Below are 18660 nucleotides of genomic sequence, written 5' to 3'. Positions count from 1 at the left end.
CATTTACTGTAAAAAAAAGAAACACTAATTGCAATGACACTTTCAGCATTCATTTTAGCCAAGTAAGTGGTGGCAATTATGAACATCACGGCGTCTAGAACATTGCTTCACCCTTTCCGTACGGTGATGAGGTCTTAAACACGTGAGACCACCTAACACTTAACAAAGCGGGAAGATGCTTCGTTTCAGGGCGTATCTACTCCTCCACCTATTGAAAGCTACTTTTACTACACATCCCTTTGTTACAGGCTACACTTTTTCTACATACATACAGAATGCCATATAATCCCTATGAGACCTTTCCCTACAGCCACATGATGAACAAACAAATGTAGATTACCACCATTGACAACACCAGAATTAATCAACAACACGTATTTAGGGTAAACAATCGAACTTTTTATATCTTACCAAAGTAAATCTAACCTCGTCCCTTTCCGTACAGCTACATGATGAACAAACAAGAATTAGGTAAAAAAAAATAACAGGGGAATTTATATAGTTTAGCGTATAGCCTACTCCGCCGCCAGTGACGACAATGCAGGACGAAGCCAGACATAACAATTACTACATTTAACATATCTCACCAAACTCTAACATAATCTAACATGACTGATGGGACTGTATGTAATCTAGCCCAACCTGACCTGACCTGACCTGCCCCCCCCCCCCAAGTGCTAAAATGCGATGTGCTAACTATAACAGGTTGTGTTCATAAACTTTTGACGTCGTTTGGTTAAAGTTAGAAGAAGAAGAAGAAGGTGGAGGAGGAGGAAGAGGAACAAGAACAAAAAGAACAAGGTCAATTACAAGAAGAACAAGAACAAAAAGAAGAAGAAGAAGAAAAAAAAGAAGATGAAGAAGAAGGATGATGATGATGAGGAGGAGGAGGAGATGATGACGATATAAGTTACTGCACTACATTCCGAGACCAAAATACAACCCATGATAGTAATGATGTATTAGCCTAAACAAGACTAATATCCAGGAAATAAACCTAAAAAAATCCACCAGTAAATTAGAAAATCCGTCTGTCAGTAAAGAGGTCTATAAATAAATAAATCTTCCAGCAAATACGTCTGAAATATGCAAAAAAAAATAATAACGTAAATAAGTGTAATGTGAGTAAATTACGTATAAATGTCTGTAATAAACGCGGCCATATAGGTATGCCCACGTGATTCACTCAATATATCCCTGTTCCCCATTACCTTTTACTCTCCCGCAGCCCTCAGCTATTACAGAAGGCGCCACAGAAGGCACAGCGCCGCCAGGACGAAGATCACACAGATATTCACGGATAAAATCAACAAAAGTTACCGAGAGGAACGACACGACCCCCGCCGAGCCTCGAGACACCGATGCCAGCCACGGCAGCCAGTGAGTGACATCGTACACTTTTACTAAAAATTGTTGTACTTTGGCCGCACTATATGATAAAGCCAATATTTCCGGTACGAACACGTCAGTACACTTATAACCGATTGCAGTGCCATATGCTGACATTACAAAGGCCACTTTCTCAGCCCATTATTCACCACAAGGCCATTTAACTCAACCCATTACCCGCCAGTCATTTAACAGCCCACCGAGAAATCCCAAGGCTATTTTGATGCTCTAACTCTCTCTTTGGGAATAAATCTTTACTTTATCTGTGCTTTTATTTCCTTCTTTTTCTGTGTTTTCTTATTTTCTGAAGAGGGATCAAATGGTTTACTGTTCCCATTCCTATTTGTCATAAATTTTTAATTAAGGGGATCATATGTACTTGAACCTGTCAGTTAATATTAGGTTTATGAATTACTTGAATGGATTTGTATTTTGGTTTAAATTATATATTTATACTAAAGTGTTTCACATACATCAGTATGTTACAAAAGTACAAATAGTTTGATGATGAACACAATCACAGGAATGTACCGTGCTAAATTAATCATTCAATCAATCTCTCTCTCTCTCTCTCTCTCACACCTACTACCAGACATAAAAGGAGGACTGGCATAACAATAAATCAAATACACACACACACACACACACACACACACACACACACACACACACACACACACACACCTAACATCACATATACAAACAAAACACAAACACTGGCAACCACAAGTCCAGCACATGATCAGACAATGGTGAATGACAAACTGGCCCAACCCTTCTCACTAACATCTTTCAGCTGTATATTTACGCTTATTATCTAGCCTCTCGGTCTTGGTCTTGCCCTGCAGTAGACGTGGATGAGCTTGCTCCTTCTCCCATCCTCTATGTGTGCGTGAAAGAGCTCATGGCAGAGGTGGTAGTCGTGGGCCGAGAGGAATTCCTTTATTTTTCCACTCAACACGCTGAACATGACGAGATGTGACGGTAGGTTACGAGGAGGTGATTGTCGCATGTTTGTTCCTTCTCCTGTTTTGCTTTCATTTATTATGTTTTCTCTGTGACTTTGTACTTGTTTTCTGTTTCCATCTTCTATGTTTCCTTTTGTTCCTCCTCCTCCTCTTCTATTTTCTCCTATATCTCCCCCTTCTGTTCCTCTTCCTTCCTCTGCTTCACTCTTACTGTTAACTCTTTCTTCTTCCCTCCTACTACTTCCCATATCATCTGCTTCCTTCTCTTCTTCCCTCTCAGTGCCCTTACTTTGAAACGGGAGTGAGGGTTGGTTACCATACTCTCGCTCCATCCAGGTGAGAGGGTCGTTGTCAAACAGGTCGGCTTCGTCCAGGTATTCTTCCTCCCCCTTCAGGTTGGGTTCACAGGTGAGGAAGCGCATCGTTATGTTCAGGTGCAGGTGGCTGGTGGAGGAGAGGGTCAAGTTGTTGATTGTGGGTTATGTGGCTGACTTAACACACCATGCCCCATATAAAGCATAAGCAATGCGGCATGCCATGCAAAACGCATAGGCGACAGAACGCCACACAGAAAGCATATACATTACAGCATGCCACACAGAAAGCATAAACCATACAACTTTCCACACTGCCCTGACAGTTCAGTGGACTTAAGCTCTGTCTGCACACTCATGAGTATGGCACCAGCCAAGTTGTGGGGCTCATTGAATATGCCCAAGTATGCAATGATCCGTTGTGAGTTGGCAGTAATCACTATGAGCAGGCAAGGACTAACTAATGCATATCATATGCATCCAAAAGTCAGTTCAAATTCATGCCCAAATTTCAAACATGTTGAAAATTTTGGTTGACCTCACAAATAAGCAATGCATTATATAAAATGAAATGAGTCTCTACTATCATGCTGCGAAATTTCCTGTGTTGCTGATTAGGATGACGACTATGTTGCAGGTATCAACTCGACTGGCCTCTGTGGCACATTCGTGAATGTGTGAAGGCCCCTTCAGGCTCTATCCTGTCAAGCTCCGGTCTGGCAGGCTGAGGTTCAAACCCTACTAAGCTGAGATTTTTCTGCTGTGGTTACTGTCCCCCCTTGAGGAAGGGGGATGAGGTGTGTGGTGTGTGAAGGTCCCACCAGTACCCAGAGATAAATTATAATAAGCTTGCTCTAATCGGAAAGGTACTTGCTGGCTATCACAAGTCCAGCTCATGATCAGGCCACGGTGAATGGTGGATAAAGCAAGCAACACAACATGCCACACATCAAAACATAAGCAACATAACATGCCACACATCAAAACTAAGAAGAAAACAGGAGGTAATTTTGCTGAGTCACATGTCTACTTCAACATGCTGCACTTATATATAAAAAATAAAAAAAACAGGTAGTCATTTGGGTCACAACACAACATGCCACACATTAAAAGAAAACTTAAAAACATAGAACAATCATCTTTCTAAGGTTAACGTATCTGCACCAACCTGTAGTAAGGCGTGGAGTGGCAGGGCATCAGGAAGAGGACGTCCGGGCGTGGGTGAGCCTCTGCCTCGGCCCTTAGCACCTGCATGACGTCCAGGGGCCCCCGCTGGTGCACCAGGCCCAGGTACAGCAGGGCACAGGCGTTAGGGACCGCCAGGCACAGGAACACAACCCAGCGCCTGAAGGTGAAAAAAATTGATGGATGATCATTTTCCAAGGAAGAATCTTAAACATCAGTGAAAATGTGAAATGTAAATTATCACTCAAAGAAAATGTGGTAATGTAAAGAGACAAAGAAGAATGAGGTGTTGGCCCTGTTCTTACCATAGTCCTGCGGGGCGGCCCTTCCTCTTGACGTGTGCTGACAGGTGGAAGGCAATGTGGTCCCCCGCCATACACATGCACAGCGGCAGCACCGGCAGCAGGAAGCGGAACTCCTTGTGTCCAAGACAGCTGGTGACGGGACATAAAATGAATAATGAAACTACACAGAAGGTCGATAACAGGAGTAATATCGTACATAACAAACCTAAAGACTGAGTTGCTTCCTCTATTGTAAAAAAAAAAAAAAAAGACAGATCAGAGGACATACAAATCAAATGGTGTCATAATAGATTGTTTACTAAATTCAGACAACATATAATTTTTTACATCTCAATTTTCAGAGAAGATTTTTCCCCTTGATATGAATACCAAATGGAATGAGCAAACACCCTCCACGCCCTTTGTAACACCCCCTCCACCCACCTGTATACAAGGAGTGACCAGAGGATGACAGACATGAGGCTCTGGTGTCTGGCCGGCTGGTGGTACAGGGCCAGGCAGAAGGGCAGCAGGTGGGTGGCGAGGATGACGGGCACCCCCTGACTCATGTACCAGTGCCAGGGGAGGGTGCCGTAGTGGGCGGAGAGGCCCGACACCACGTTGAAGCGAATGAACCGCCAGGGTACCACCACAAGCTCTCCGTAGTACCAGCTGTCCAGGACAACGGTGAGCACCACGAGTGTTGTCCTGAAAGACCCAGAGAATGCTTGGTTAGTTGTGGGTCTTAGTGTTGTTAAGTTGTATTTGTCAGGTTTTCTGTCAGATTAGATATGTTGGCAAGTTGTCTTAGTTTCATTAAGTCATGTTTGCCTGTTGTTTCAGGTTTGTCCAATGAAGTTACGATTGACAATTCATATACCATGAAACACCCCAAAGACTTGAATTCAACCTTGATGATGATGATGATTAAAATGAGAAGGAGGATGAAGATGATGATGGTGATGATGATGAAGATTAAGAAGAGGAGAAGGAGCAGAAGGAGGAGGAGGAGGAGGAGGAGGAATACCCTGAAGACAATGGTAACCCCAAAAAATCAAAGTTACAGCTTACGTTATCATGATATAGTGGAGCAGCAGCCGCCACCTGTGATGGGAGTGCCAGAGGTGTTGGATGGCCAGGGGCAGGACAGGCACAGCAGCGGTAGGCCGGACAGCACACGCCAGCCCCACCGGCCACAGATAATTGGCACTGTGGCTCTCTGTAAAGCAAGTGCCAGGAGGTGAGGAGAGGGCAACTGCTAGGCATAAGATGATGTGTTGAGATTTGCACATTAAAAAGTTAGCGTTTGTATAAAGTGATGTGTGAAGGTGAATTTGGACATTTTAAAAGGCCTAAAATGATGTGAGAAGATGGGTTTAGTATTTTAAAAAGTCAGTGTTTGCCTAAAATGGTGTGTAAAGATAAATTTAGTATTTTAAAAGGTCAGTGTTTGCTTAAAACAATGTGTGGAGATGAATTTGGCATTTTTAAAAGGTTAGTGTTTGGATGGAATGACCCTGACCCAAAACTGGGCTACCTGATGATACTGAGGATGATGAATACACAAAGCAGTATCATTCAGGCAACACACAGACTAAGAATGAGCAGATATCCCTCTCTACCAACCTTTCTCCCTTCTCCATGGGTAGCAACTGAACGCCACAGCCAGCAGCACCGTCTCCACACAGGAGGTGAGGGTCCGGGGGGCACAGTAGCCCAGGAACCAGCTGGTAGAGAGACAGACAGCGGTCCACCGCGCTGATGCACTGCCGTACAGAGTCTTAGACAGCCTCCAGATGTGGTAATCGCCAACAGCAAAAGCCAAGGCATGAAGTAGCCTTGGGACATGGATCTGCAGGACACAGAGAATATAGAAACTATGTTGTATGATCAGCTTGAATTTTTGTAACTGTAAAAAGAAGTGCATGAGGAGTAGGAAGAAAAGAGGTCGTGCATAGGCAATTTATTTTCTTAAAAAGTTAAAAAAAATCAAGTGAAGAGAAAAAAATTATGGGATGACTGACAAAACAATCCCCTGAGTACAGAACACATGTATAGACACTCATCAGAAACAGGATGGAGAGAAAGCAAGTGAGGAAAAGCAAGCAGTGAAGTGAAGCAGAAATAAGAACATAAAAATATCAGAACATAGGGAGACTGCAGGAGGCCGAGTGGCCTACACAAGGATAAAAGAATGATGACAAGGATAACAGAACACACAGTCATAGAGTAGGAGTGTAACATCCTGCATCACAGGTGCCATGTTGTTACCAAATGAGCTCCTGATGATATACCTGGAGCACAAAAACACTATTGTACCAGCATCAATTTGAATATCATGAGGAGTGTTTGGTAACAACATGGTGCCTGGGATGAAGCTGGCCAAGCTCTCCTATTCTCTGGCTCTGGGAACACATATATCTGAACACTTCCTCCTGCTAGAGACTCACCAGCAGCAAGGGGGTGTCAGCACCAAGGAGGGCCAGAAATTTGAAGACCCCAGCGAGGACGGCCGGGTACAGGACCCCACGGATGCCCTCCTGCCACTCCCAGGTCTTGTAGCCGTACCTGCAACACAAACAGGTAAGCCTTGCACAGGGGAGTCAAGGGAGAAACAATAATTGAAACTTGCAACACAAACACAAGTATGCTTATAATAGTAATGGGGAATTAAAGAACTAAACTAAGTTCTGTATACCTGTAACACAGCAGGTCCTGAGCCAAGAAAGAAAAACTAATCATTGTAATCTGCAACACAACAGGTAGTATGTTGATACCTGTACAGGGAGCCAAAGAAGCAAAACTAATCAAAGGAACTATTATAAACTTTCATCATAACGATGATATTAATATTACAGAACTATCAATATCTTAGTACAGGTGTTAAATGCTTCCAACCCAGAAGCACAGAGTGCATGTACACACTGTGGAAGTCCCTGGTCCTTCCCCAACCCTGGTCCTCCCGAAGAATATTAGACATTTCTGAGATGGAGTCCCCCAATGGACCTTCATGAGTAAAATGAATGGGGTCCAGCACATGAACTACTGGGAGAGGCTCAAAGAGTGCAGCTGTACTCTCTTCAAAGATGCTGGGAATGCTACATCATCATCTATGTCTGGAAATTTTGAAAAAATGGGTCCCCAACACAGCTATCCAAGAAATAGCCTAATTCATCCGGGGCGAGGGAGGCCGTGTTACATTAGAGCCACTCCTGGATCCACTCAGGGAATGAAATCTCTGATCCAGCACAGCTTCACCTTCAGTGGCTCGACTTTTTAATTGGATCCCAGCCATGCTGAGGAACATGACAGGTGTCTCCTGACACCAAGAAAAATTTGGATGCATGGCTGGCTGAAATACCAGACGGACTCTGTCAGAATCTGCGGGACCCACCCCCCTGGCCAGCTTTGGCTGGGCGATGGTGGTGAGGCCCTACCAGGTGAGAGTAACAGCCGACACCAGGACAGCCAGCCCCAACCCCAACAGACTCACTGACTGGAGAAAGGAAGACAAGGGGCTGCCTGGGTAAGGATTTGTTTTAGTACCGTGTCAGTATTTCATTACCTACCTCATGAAACATCACTAGCTCTTCATATATCTTTTCTACAAACATTCAACAATCATGGAAACGCTTTCAAAATCCAATTCAAGGACTATTTATTGTTGAAAATAGGGGATAATATATTCACGAAAGCGTAGTCTCCTTTGGTGGCGGCCGCGGTGACAGTGCTGTTGCCGCAGCCGCAAAATAACTCACAGAGGGTTTAGAGTGGGGGAGCATATTTAAACTACTCCAACCGAACTTTACAACCTGCTAATGGGGGGAGCTTCGCCCCCCTCGACCCCCCCTCCACATATATGTACAACTTATTTCTGCGAGGAGGTATTTCTCACAATACCATCGCCGCGGCTGCAGCCAGAGGAGGCTGCGCTTTCGTGAATACATTATCCCCTATTTTCAACAATAAAGTCCTTGAATTGGATTTTGAAAACGTTTCCATGATTGTTGAACGTTTGTAGAAAAGATATATGAAGAGCTAGTGATGTTTCATAAGGTAGGTAATGAAATACTGGCACGGTACTAAAACGAATCTTAACCGCTGCCTGTGGAGTCCCACCTCAGCTGCGGCACTCGGTAAGGAATGGCTCTCCCGTCACGCTGGTCGCGGGTTCAATCCCAAGCAGCCGGCGAATCTCCTGGTCTTGATTAATTTCTCGTGCGTTTCGTTACACGCAGAGGTCGTATGTGAGTGTAGAAAAAGAGAAAAATAAGCTCTCGGGGCATGACAAGTGTACTACACCTACATAGGTACTAAGGGCGGTATTACTGCTCACCTGAACGCCATGCTGTGGGCCACCTCCGTCGCCTGCCAGTACTCGTCGGGCACGAACCAGGTCTGCACGAGGGCCACGCAGGCCACCCTCACCCCTAGGAACACCAATAGCGGCCACTGGGCCATGATTAAAGACCGCAGGGGCGTCCCTCACCCGGCCACTGTTTACATTTTCAGATTTAGTGATGGGCACTGATGGCGAGAAGATGAGCTTTTGCAACGGCACACTAGAACACTCCTGACAGCTGATCCAAAGTGGCCCACGTTGCCCATATGGGTCCCACATCAGACCCATGCTTTAAAACATTTTCCCACATATAGCCCACAAAGGGCCCACATAGGCCACAAGGGCCCAACTCCTCCCACTCACAAACCCATATGGGGCCCATATCCCCACATTTTATTTTCTTCTTGTCTAGGGGGAGGCCGGCAGGTACCGCCCCCCTCCCTTGTTGTGCATTCATTCCTACCATTGCATCTTTTTAGTTTGATGGTGCTACCTACACATGTATTACTAGTTGCATAATCACGTCACTCTGTCCTGCCTGAGGGTTGGGATGGCATGTTCCTCCCTTCTCCCTTGTTGTTTACCTGCAACATTAAACTATCAATCAATCAATCATTTTTTGCTGGCTGAGAAGCTAAATAATAGCCTACCTATAATGCCACTGAAAAGCAATATGTGTGTGAATAAGCAGATGAGAGGAGCAGGACGTAGGTATACAAAGCGATACACCTAAACAAAAAAGAAGAGAGAGAGAGAACAAGACATGCACACGTTTATGTATCTCGTTCGATTTCGTTCGTTTACTTGTCTTTTCTTATATATGCCACTGGGCGAAACAAAAATTATTATTATTATTATTATTATTATTATTATTATTATTATTATTATTATTATTATTATTATTATTATTGTTGTTGGTGCTGTTGTTATTATCATCATTATTATTATTTATTTCACAAGGCGCCGTTACAAAGGCTTAACCTGCGGGCTGTCAAGAGGGCAATGTTTTTACACTGTTCAGGAAGAAGAAAAAGCAATAAAAATATGTGATTCTAGCAACACACTAAAAATTATAATGCGTTAGTGTATTACAGTGAGGAAAGTTAAGTGATACAGCACCATTTAAAAGTAAAGTGTGTGAATAAATAGAAGAGAGGACCGAGAGAAGAATACAAAGCGTTACAGGTCAAAAGAAGTCCGTGGTGCTGAGGGCGGCGCGGCTTTACCCGTGACAGCATGCAGCGGTAGCACGGCAGCAGCGACCAGCGTGGCCAACGTATGCTGCGTGCCGTGAACCTGAGGGCCATACAGCGGTGGTGGGCGGCCGGTGGCGGGGGCGTGAGGCGGGGCGAGGACGCGGCTGGGCAGTCTCATGGGTGAGGAATGGTGGGAAAGGAAAAGGACAATTTACAGTTTCACCCAACCAACGATTTTCTTACGTGGTTCATGTTCTTCTGGTGATGGATGTAGTGAATTGCATGATTTTGTACCTCATTTCCGTCGCAAATGTCTACTTTTCGAGTTATGCCTCTTTTCAAGCTATGCCTATCCCCTGCCCTCAACGATCTTGGGGGACTTGTGGGAACATGGGGTTTTTGGGTAGGGGAGCATGAAAAAGGATGATATTGACGAGAGGGTAGACATCCATTCCGAAGGTAATACTTACAACGTGGATTCTTTTTAGGTCCCTGAATGCAGTGCAGTAACAATTCACTTCCGGAAAAATAGAAGGAAGGTCGAGGGGGCCTTCATTAAGGGGGTCATGGGTAAGCCCCCCTGTTAAGTAGGTTAATTCATTTATGGGGCATGTAGTGTGGGTCAACAGAAACACGCAGCACTGGATAGGACAAGGTGGCAGTAGAGGTCCACTACAAAAATCTGGATCAGAAGAAAAAAGAAAATTCACCAAAACTATAAGATTCAACAACGATAATCAAGAATAAGGACCATAAGTGGGAGCCGTTACAAAGGCAATCCCACGGCTACTACTGGACTGGACCGGACTGGATGCTGGCTGGTGGTAACAAGTGGGAGAGGGTGGTGGCGGGTGTACCTCAGCCATTGAAAAGTCAGTCATTTACTGATTTCTGAAAAAAATCTTATCTCCATACTATAAAGGATGATATTTTGTCTAGAAATAAGCAGTCAGTGTCTCAAAATTAGTAAGCTACCCTCCTCAATAATCCCCAAAATCTCTGTTGTAAACATTTTGCAACATGCAGACAAAGTTTTAACATTGTTTTTTTATGTGTTATGTGCTCATGTGTTTGGCGTTTTGTCCGGCAGGTTATTCTTGAGGGCCATGCGTGCTGCCGTCAGACTGAACCTGAATTTCCTGAAGAAGTTCGTCCTGGCCATCGCTGGTGTCTTCTTCTACTGTGAATTCCTCCACTACTATGTTGTTCTGGCCCAGGTGAGTCACAAGCAGTGTAATGCATTGATTCTTTAGTGTTTGTGGACATTTTAGTAGCTTGTCAGTTCTAAACAATTCTTTGAATGGGAAATTCTTCTTCTTTTTTGTTTAATGTCCCTATTCTCCCTTATGGGGTTTGACAGGCTATCAGTCTCCCACTCCAGATGATGGCACACTCTCTCCTCCCTGATGTTCATCCTCCTCATGTCTTTCTTCACATACCATCTCCAGGTCTTCTTCAGTCTTCCAGCTGGTCTCCTTCTACCTCTACCTCCATAGCTCTTCTCATTACTGAAAATCATGTTGCAACTGCAGTTATTCCTCTTCATCTAGTTATTTTGATTAATAAATTCCTTCTTCCTCAACACTATAGCAATCCTCTATTATTGTTTCCTCAATAGCATAAGGATATGCTGATGATGTTATAGTGAAACACATTAAACCATTCAATTGGCTTTACTAAACATAATAGTAATAAAAGTTACAATTCAGATAAAGCAGACAGACAGAACACATCAAAATATGCCACTATAAAGCCATATACAAATCACTAGCCACAAGGGAGGCCTCCTGATCCTCTGCTCTGTTTTCTTGGGCAGTGTGGGTGGCCGGCCTTGGACCCCAGTGCTGCTGACCCCAGTGTGAATGACTCTGGGACGCCACTCCACGCAATGGTCCTGGCCGACACCCATCTCCTGGGGCGCAGGAATGGCCACTGGCTGGACAAACTGCGGAGGTACCTACTTGTTTTATGGTGTCCACTTGTTTCCTCATAGTGCTTGAAAACTCTCCTGACGTCATTCCAAGATTTCTGGTTTAACCCTTAGACAGTGGCAGTATTTGAAGAGTAGCTCCACCCAAAATGAATAGTCTATATATAGTCACTGCCGACCTTAGGACCGTAGCATAAATATGGTTACAACGCATAAGAGATGTTTTAATTATCGTCTATATACAGATACTACCGCAGTCTGGAAGTGTTGTTATAGTTATATTTGTCATACAAAACTGACTGACTGAATTTTGGACTGTCTATATATTAGTTTCACCACCTTCTAAGGGTTAATGGACAGGAATTCTTTATTTATTTTCTGTGGAAGTCTTTTGTAGCACCATATCACTTTCTTTAGATTTAGGTATATAAAGTCCATCCAACCTTCTCTTTCTTGAATGATATCCACCACTCTGGTATAGAAACAGTAAATTTGTAGCAAGATTACTGGTTTAAAGGACACACACACACTGCCTCCCACATTTCCTATAATTCATTCCAAGTATTTATAGTTTTATGGTGAAAACTATACTTTTTGTGTTGTTGAGACATGTTCCCTTTCTCAACTTTTTCCTGTGACCATGCATGTGTTTGTGTGTGTGTGTTTACAGGGAGTGGCAGATGCATCGAGCCTTCCAGACTACCGTGACGCTCCACCAGCCAGACGTCTTCATCTTCCTGGGTGAGCCAAGAAAAGGAGAGGGAGGAAGGGGCAGGGGAAGGGAGGTAAAGGCAAGGGGAAGTTAGGTAGAGACGGGAGGGTAGGTAGAGGCAGTATTTAACATGATTTGCAAGGCACTAGAATATACAGACTGACCTATAGATTATCCTTATTCTAAAGTCCTGTAGGGGAAGGTAAATAAAGGCTTAGAGATACTCAGTCCTTCCTACCTTCTATCTTCCTACTTAAATACAAATGTACTGTTACTATGAACAAGGATACAAATATGATGACTTTCTTTTCTGAGATCCCCAGGGTCATATTTTAAAACATTTCTTCTCCCCAGCACACATATTTGGCTTTCATATGAGTTTTGGACATTTCTAGGGGCAGTTTTATGACCCTAGTGGTAATTCAACCCTTCTTCTGTACCATGAACCTAAAATAACACTCGTAAGAACCCGACTGATCTCCTTTAGCTGATGTGAGAGACGAAAGCGTCTAACAGTACTGACCTAGGAATTCTCAATCTGCCCTTCAATGAATGTATCAAGACGCCTCTCCACCCGAAATTGATCTCTCTTTTGGCCACTCTGTACTTTTATCTTTTGTAGGAGCAGCGACTAGTGGGCTTTTTTTTTCTACACTTTTTGTTGCCCTTAAGCTGCTTCCTTTGTTGAAAAAAAAAAAAAAGAGAGAGAGAGAGACCTTGATTCTCCCTTCCCTCCCGCAGGTGACCTGTTTGACGAGGGCAAGTGGTGCCAGCCGGAGGAGTATGTAGAGTACGTGGCTCGCTTCCACCAGCTCTTCGCTGTGCCCGAGGATGCCGATGTGCTGGTGGCGGTGGGCAACCACGACATTGGCTTCCACTACAGGTACTCTTTTCACCCGTCTGCTGCGATTGGCCTAGATTTCGCCTTCACTGGTAGCCTGGTAACATATAGTCTTTCTCTGCCTCCGTGGTGGATAGTGTAGTGTTTCCCATGTGGTGTTAGTATGCTGGATATCCCCTCCCAAGATGCATAAGTTTACATTTTTCTTCATTGAATTGTAGCAGCCACTTTCTGTTCCATTCCTGTAGCTTGGTAATGTCTTCTTGTAGGAAATCTGCAGTCAAGGGGTTAAAAGCTTCTTCTTCCTTGCCTTGTTATTTTAGTATTTTTATATATATGCTTTTTCGTTTTTTCTCTTTTTGATGTTGTTGTTTAGCCTATAGTGCCCCCACACTAACCACTCAATCACTCCCTATTTTTATGTTAATTTTCTTATCTCTGTAGACTTATTAAATATGATGGAAATGGCTGACAGTTGTTTGTACACCATTTGAATATCTTTAAACTTCCTCCACAGTGTCAACCCGTACCTGGTCAGCAGATTTCAGCGGAGCTTCGACGTGGGTCCTGTGAAGCTCGTCCAGATCGCTGGCGTCACTTTCGTCATCATCAACAGCATGGCCATGGAAGGGGACGACTGCTTCCTCTGTAGACCTGCAAAGAACAAGATTAAGGTTATATCAAGTGAGTGAGATACCTAAGTCGATATATGTGTGTGTGTGTGTGTGTGTAGTGTATGTAGTAGTAGCATTAACCCGTCCACTGTGATTGGCATGGATTTGGCCTTCACTGGTAGCCTGGTAACATATAGTCCCAGGTCTTTTTCTGCCTCTGTGGTGGATAGTGGAGTGTTTCCCATGTGGTATTGGTATGCTGGATATCCCCTCCCAAGGTTCATGACTTTACATTTTTCTTCATTGAATGGTAGCAGCCACTTTTTGTTCCATTCCTGTAGCTTGGTGAGGTCTTCTTGTAGGAAATCCACAGTCAAGGGGTTAACAATGTCATAACATTTCTTTGGCTGTAACAACAAACAATGGGATAACAATGATTCTTAAGATAATGATAACAATGAAGGATTCTCAAATGATAACCATTGTTTGCAGGACAGCTGAGGTGTGCCCGGGGGGACAAGGAGACCTGCAAGTACTGGCATAGTCCCATCCTGCAGCAATACAGTCAACCAGTGGTGCTGCAGGTGAGGGCCAGGTGTTGTTATGGTTCCCCCTGACAGACATTCAGACTGTTACAAGGTTCTCATACTGTTCCATTACTCATCCCTCTGCCTCCTCTCATGTCTGTGGTGTGCTCTGTATAATATGTTACAGAAAAGCTCCAGAAACTACTAAATTCACAGCACTACACAATTTATCCTGGTAGCAGTGAGGATCATGTTTGTTAATTAATGGTCCCTCTTAGCTAGAAAAATTAGAAAAATCATCACTCGCACAAACCATTTCATAATATATATCAAAGCATTTGTGATCAGTTTATGCTTCATCTATTTTTGGGGGGTTTATATCATGGCACAAATTTGGCCCGTCGCTGCTACATGTTAAAGCCACAAATTTGGCCCATCGCTGCTACCTGGTTAAGTATGCATATTGAATCACCCGAGTCACAACAAGTAACGCCGAGGTCTGTCCCACAGCACTACCCTCTCCACCGGGACTCAGATGCTGTGTGTGACGAGCCGGACGAGGCGCCGCCAGACCTTAAGCACGTCAGGTTCAGGGAGCGCTGGGAATGCCTCTCCAGGGATGCCACGGAAATGGTGAGCCTGCTGCACTAGAGACTCCTTCCTGTATACCTTTATTAATACCTACAACTCAGCACTCTTGGGGGAGGGCATAGAAGCCAGTTAAGCTTGAGGTCGCTGTATTTTGTCACGGTTTTCAAGATGTTTTTACAGTTGAGCTCAAGCCACCGTTGCCCTCTGCTTCTTCTTTGTCTATTCTTCATTTTTCTGATTGAATTTGAGCCACCATTGCTGTCTTCTTCTTCTTCTTCTTTTTCTCTTTCATTTTTCCAATTGAACCTGAGCAACGATTGCCCTCTTCTTCTTCTTCATTTTCCCATTGAACCTGAGCCACCATTGCCCCTTTCTTCTTTTTCTTCATCTTCTCCTCCTTCTTTACTTCATTTTTGTGATTAAACCCTAGCCACCATGGCCTCTTCTTCTTTTCTTCTTGTCTAACATCTTTACTTGAAGAACACCTCTCACTAGTCACACTCAGGTCACCATTCTCCTCGCCAGCTGCTGGAGGAGCTGTCGCCGCGCCTGGTGCTCAGCGGACACACCCACCACGGCTGCCATGTGACGCACCCGCTGCCCCGCGGCTCCCCGGCCCACGAGTACACTGTCCCGTCCTTCTCCTGGAGGAACAAGAGGAGCCCCACCTTCTCCATGGTAAGGCTGGGGGGGTGGGGGTGTTAGGGGAAGGGGGAGCTGCTTCTTAGTCTGGGGCATCAGGGCTGGGCTGTTTGCTAGGTTTTACACACCCATCCAGTTGGTGCTCACTCATATCAGGAAAGAAATTACTCTACAAAAACTGAGTCTGGTGTTGCCCAAATAAAGGTTGATTATCGTTCTTTGTTTTGACAGTTGTTCATTTTTATAATTCATTTCGGCTCAAATTAATTTTTTTCCCTGATGTGAATAATTGGTACTTATTGATATGGTTACTAACTGAAATGATGAATACAATTTGGGTAAGCATAACCTTATAATTAGCCTCTTATCTAATTCTGGGGCATCAGGGCTCAGCTAAATCAAGGAATCATCCTGAAAAGATTACTCTGAACCACCAACGAGGTGGGACTGACCACCCGTCCTGTGATGGCCTCCAGGGCTGGCCTGGCTGCTAGCCGTGGGCAGGGGCACCAAACCCCTAAATGGATGGAATGTCCCGGCCACCCATGAGAGAGCTACAAAAGAAATTCATGTCCCAGTATTTTTATGCTGTGTACATCAAAATGATATTTCAATAGTTTATTAGTTTGGTACTGGATAGAAACCACAACCCCATACGAACAAAGGCAAAGAATGTCAAGACACAGAAGCAGTGACAGTGGGGCAGCAAGGCGCCGCACGGGCACTTAACTGTCTCAACAAACAGTGGCTGTGCGAGTGTACCAAGTCACTGACGAATGACCTGGCACTGCTGGTCCATTTGCAGCTGGCAGTGACTGTCGGCCTTCTTCATTCTCACTTGCTTAGTGTCTCCCTCAGGCACTCAAAATAGAGATGAGAGTTGTTTATTACCCCCAGTAGTCTCATAAAGCCTGGGGAAGGCTTGTTGTTGTACTGGCTTCTTTAGCTGTGACATTATTAGCTGGCTTGAGGAATGATTCTACTCCAGTGATTCCCTCGGCTTAGAGACTCAGAAATGTCAGTTACAGTTTTATCTGTTCTTGCCCAGCCCTGGCATGAATAGTTATCACGATGGAGGGAGTGTCAGATGAGTATTGGACCGTTGTCTTTCCAGCTAACGATCAGCTCCAACAACTACGCCATCTACAAGTGCCACATGCCCCAGGAGGTCACGGTGCTAGTGGTCTATGGCATCACCACACTGCTCATCATAATGTGGATCGTTCGCTTGAAGCTGAGGTCCACAGGCGTCCTCTACACCAAGGTCTCCAAGCATCTCGACTAAGGCGTCGCTGCAGTGAGGTTTTTGTACTTTTGTAATTTCAATGGATTTTGTGCTCCATTCATACGTACACTGGAAGGAGAATACAGGACAAAGTGAACTTACTGCTTGTGTTCTGTAGGTTCACTTTATCTTTGTGCTGCTGAAGAATGTTGTGGAAGGACCAAAGAAGATCAATTTAAATGTTTTTAGAATTGGCAGCAATTGTGTCATGGTGCTGTTGTTGCCATCTTACTGTTTTTGTTGAAAGCAAAACAGAAACCTTTGTTGGTAAATATTTAAGATCCGTGGACGTGGTGAGGGATTGAGGAGATAGAAAAAGAATTATTACCTTTTGGAGGAGAAGGGAGGTGGAGTGGGCACTGCCTCTCTGCCTTACCCTGTCCCACTTCTTGTGACCTTGTTGCTGGCTCCCTCTTGTCCATGGTAACAGTAGGTGCCAGCAGAGCTATAAATAGGAGAGTTTGACCAAGCTGAGTGAGTGAAACGACAGGCCCCCAGCCGTATGCTCCCCATTAGTTAATTAGTGGAGATGGTGCTGGTAAAGGATGTGTGTTTGGAGGTCATTCCGTACCATACTTATAAAGTAGTTTTGCCCCATGAATGCAAACTGTCTGGTAGGAATATTCTGTGTAGGCCGAGGAGCTGTATTGGAATCCATCCCGCTCTTATGTCATTAAGTTCTGGAGTGAAGAATCATCATTACCTGTTTAACATCAGATTTTCCCATAATTTCTAAAGAGGTTAGACCATTGACGATACAATTCCACCATTTGGCAATACTCTATATCAGGGCTACTCAACCATTATGAGCAAAGGTCCAGTTACAACACTCATAAGGTCCGGATTCGGACCGCGGGCCGCCAGTTGAGTAGCCCTGCTCTATATGTTTAGGTAAGTCTGCTAAAAATAGGTGTTGTCGGAAGCTGGAAAAAAATGGTGATCCAATTGAGCCTGGGTCCACTGCTTCTCAGATTAAAGGGCTTTTACTGTAGTATTTCATGTGTGAAAGCCTGCTATCAATTCCCTATGTGGCAGCAGAGTGTAGTGACTCAAGGTAATGCTGTACTAGTCATGTGTTCTAGTCAGGATCAGATACAGAAAACTGACTCACCACTCTGGCCCAATGCCTCTTGTCCTACTTCCAGACCTGAAGGTCCCCTCTTTACTGTAAGCACCGGATGTCGTTATTTGTATGTAGCCAAACGTAGCAACAAGTCCCATAAGTAACCCTTGCTCATTGGCCACTTTTTACTTTAGTCTGAGTCAGACTAAGAAAAACACTGTCCAAGGAGAGGTTTTGTCAGTCTTCCCTTTGTTCATCCTACATAGTTGTTCATCAGTGTTAGGAGCAATACATGGTTCACTTAGGAGCAATACATGGCTCACTGAATACCATCACATACTTCTGTATGTTTTTGGTTTGCCAGCTTTTTTACAATCAATTTGACCACCATGTGGTAAGCTTGTTTGATAGGGTTTTGTAAATTCATGCTAAGCTTACTCATCACATTGATGTTAATCCCTTATGGCACTGTGCCTCTCCTGAACCACTTGTTTTGTAATAAGTGATAAGAAGTGGCACTCCCTTGCTCTCACACACGCACCTTTAAATCCCTGACATGGTTCTTTATTCACATGTACCACATCACAACCCCTGACCCCATCAAGGGTGAATGTCTGCATGTAATAATATCATCATGCCAAGGGTGGCCACTGAGAGCATGTAGGAGCTGACAAATACAACACTTGCTTGGAATGAATTATTTATTTGTTTCTCTTCACCCCTCCCTCCCTAAAGGCCCCACACAGTGACCCAGCGCAGGGAAACAATCACCAACAC

At 44.3% G+C, this 18660-nt stretch overlaps 3 protein-coding genes across 4 annotated transcripts in view; 1 reads left to right on the top strand and 2 right to left on the bottom strand.

Annotated features, from left to right (window-relative positions):
* Positions 1 to 1672, bottom strand: part of LOC127000163 (uncharacterized) — a 171576-nt gene extending 169904 nt beyond the window's left edge. Inside the window, exon 1 of the mRNA XM_050863555.1 lies at positions 1212 to 1672. The gene's annotated coding sequence lies outside the window, so the exon portion shown is untranslated. The remainder of the gene's footprint in view (positions 1 to 1211) is intronic.
* A 137-nt stretch (positions 1673 to 1809) lies between these two features.
* On the bottom strand, positions 1810 to 8676 carry LOC127000201 (GPI mannosyltransferase 3-like). Its single transcript, XM_050863614.1, has 8 exons — positions 8477 to 8676; positions 6591 to 6708; positions 5767 to 5992; positions 5212 to 5359; positions 4585 to 4848; positions 4162 to 4290; positions 3840 to 4016; positions 1810 to 2801 (listed from the first exon to the last, which is right to left on the bottom strand). The coding sequence occupies exons 1-8, from the start codon at positions 8599 to 8601 to the stop codon at positions 2207 to 2209; spliced, it is 1782 nt and encodes a 593-aa protein (XP_050719571.1). The 5' UTR covers positions 8602 to 8676; the 3' UTR covers positions 1810 to 2206.
* A 773-nt stretch (positions 8677 to 9449) lies between these two features.
* Positions 9450 to 18583, top strand: LOC127000199 (metallophosphoesterase 1-like). Of its 2 annotated transcripts, XM_050863611.1 has the most exons (11): positions 9811 to 9858; positions 10167 to 10248; positions 10769 to 10895; positions 11495 to 11631; positions 12279 to 12349; positions 13062 to 13203; positions 13679 to 13845; positions 14268 to 14359; positions 14813 to 14935; positions 15419 to 15571; positions 16650 to 18583. In XM_050863611.1, exons 3-11 carry the CDS (start codon positions 10785 to 10787, stop codon positions 16818 to 16820), a joined length of 1167 nt encoding a protein of 388 aa, XP_050719568.1. In that variant the 5' UTR covers positions 9811 to 9858; positions 10167 to 10248; positions 10769 to 10784; the 3' UTR covers positions 16821 to 18583. The 2 variants fall into 2 exon arrangements, with proteins under 2 accessions (XP_050719567.1, XP_050719568.1); XM_050863610.1 differs by lacking the exon at positions 10167 to 10248 and having other exon boundaries at positions 9450 to 9858.
* Positions 18584 to 18660: the final 77 nt, after the last annotated feature.

This window comes from Eriocheir sinensis, chromosome 18 (assembly GCF_024679095.1).
Source record: "Eriocheir sinensis breed Jianghai 21 chromosome 18, ASM2467909v1, whole genome shotgun sequence".
Classification (NCBI taxonomy): domain Eukaryota; kingdom Metazoa; phylum Arthropoda; class Malacostraca; order Decapoda; family Varunidae; genus Eriocheir; species Eriocheir sinensis.
The sequence above is the reverse complement of the archived record's forward strand: the minus strand, read 5'-3'. Positions and strand labels throughout refer to the sequence as shown.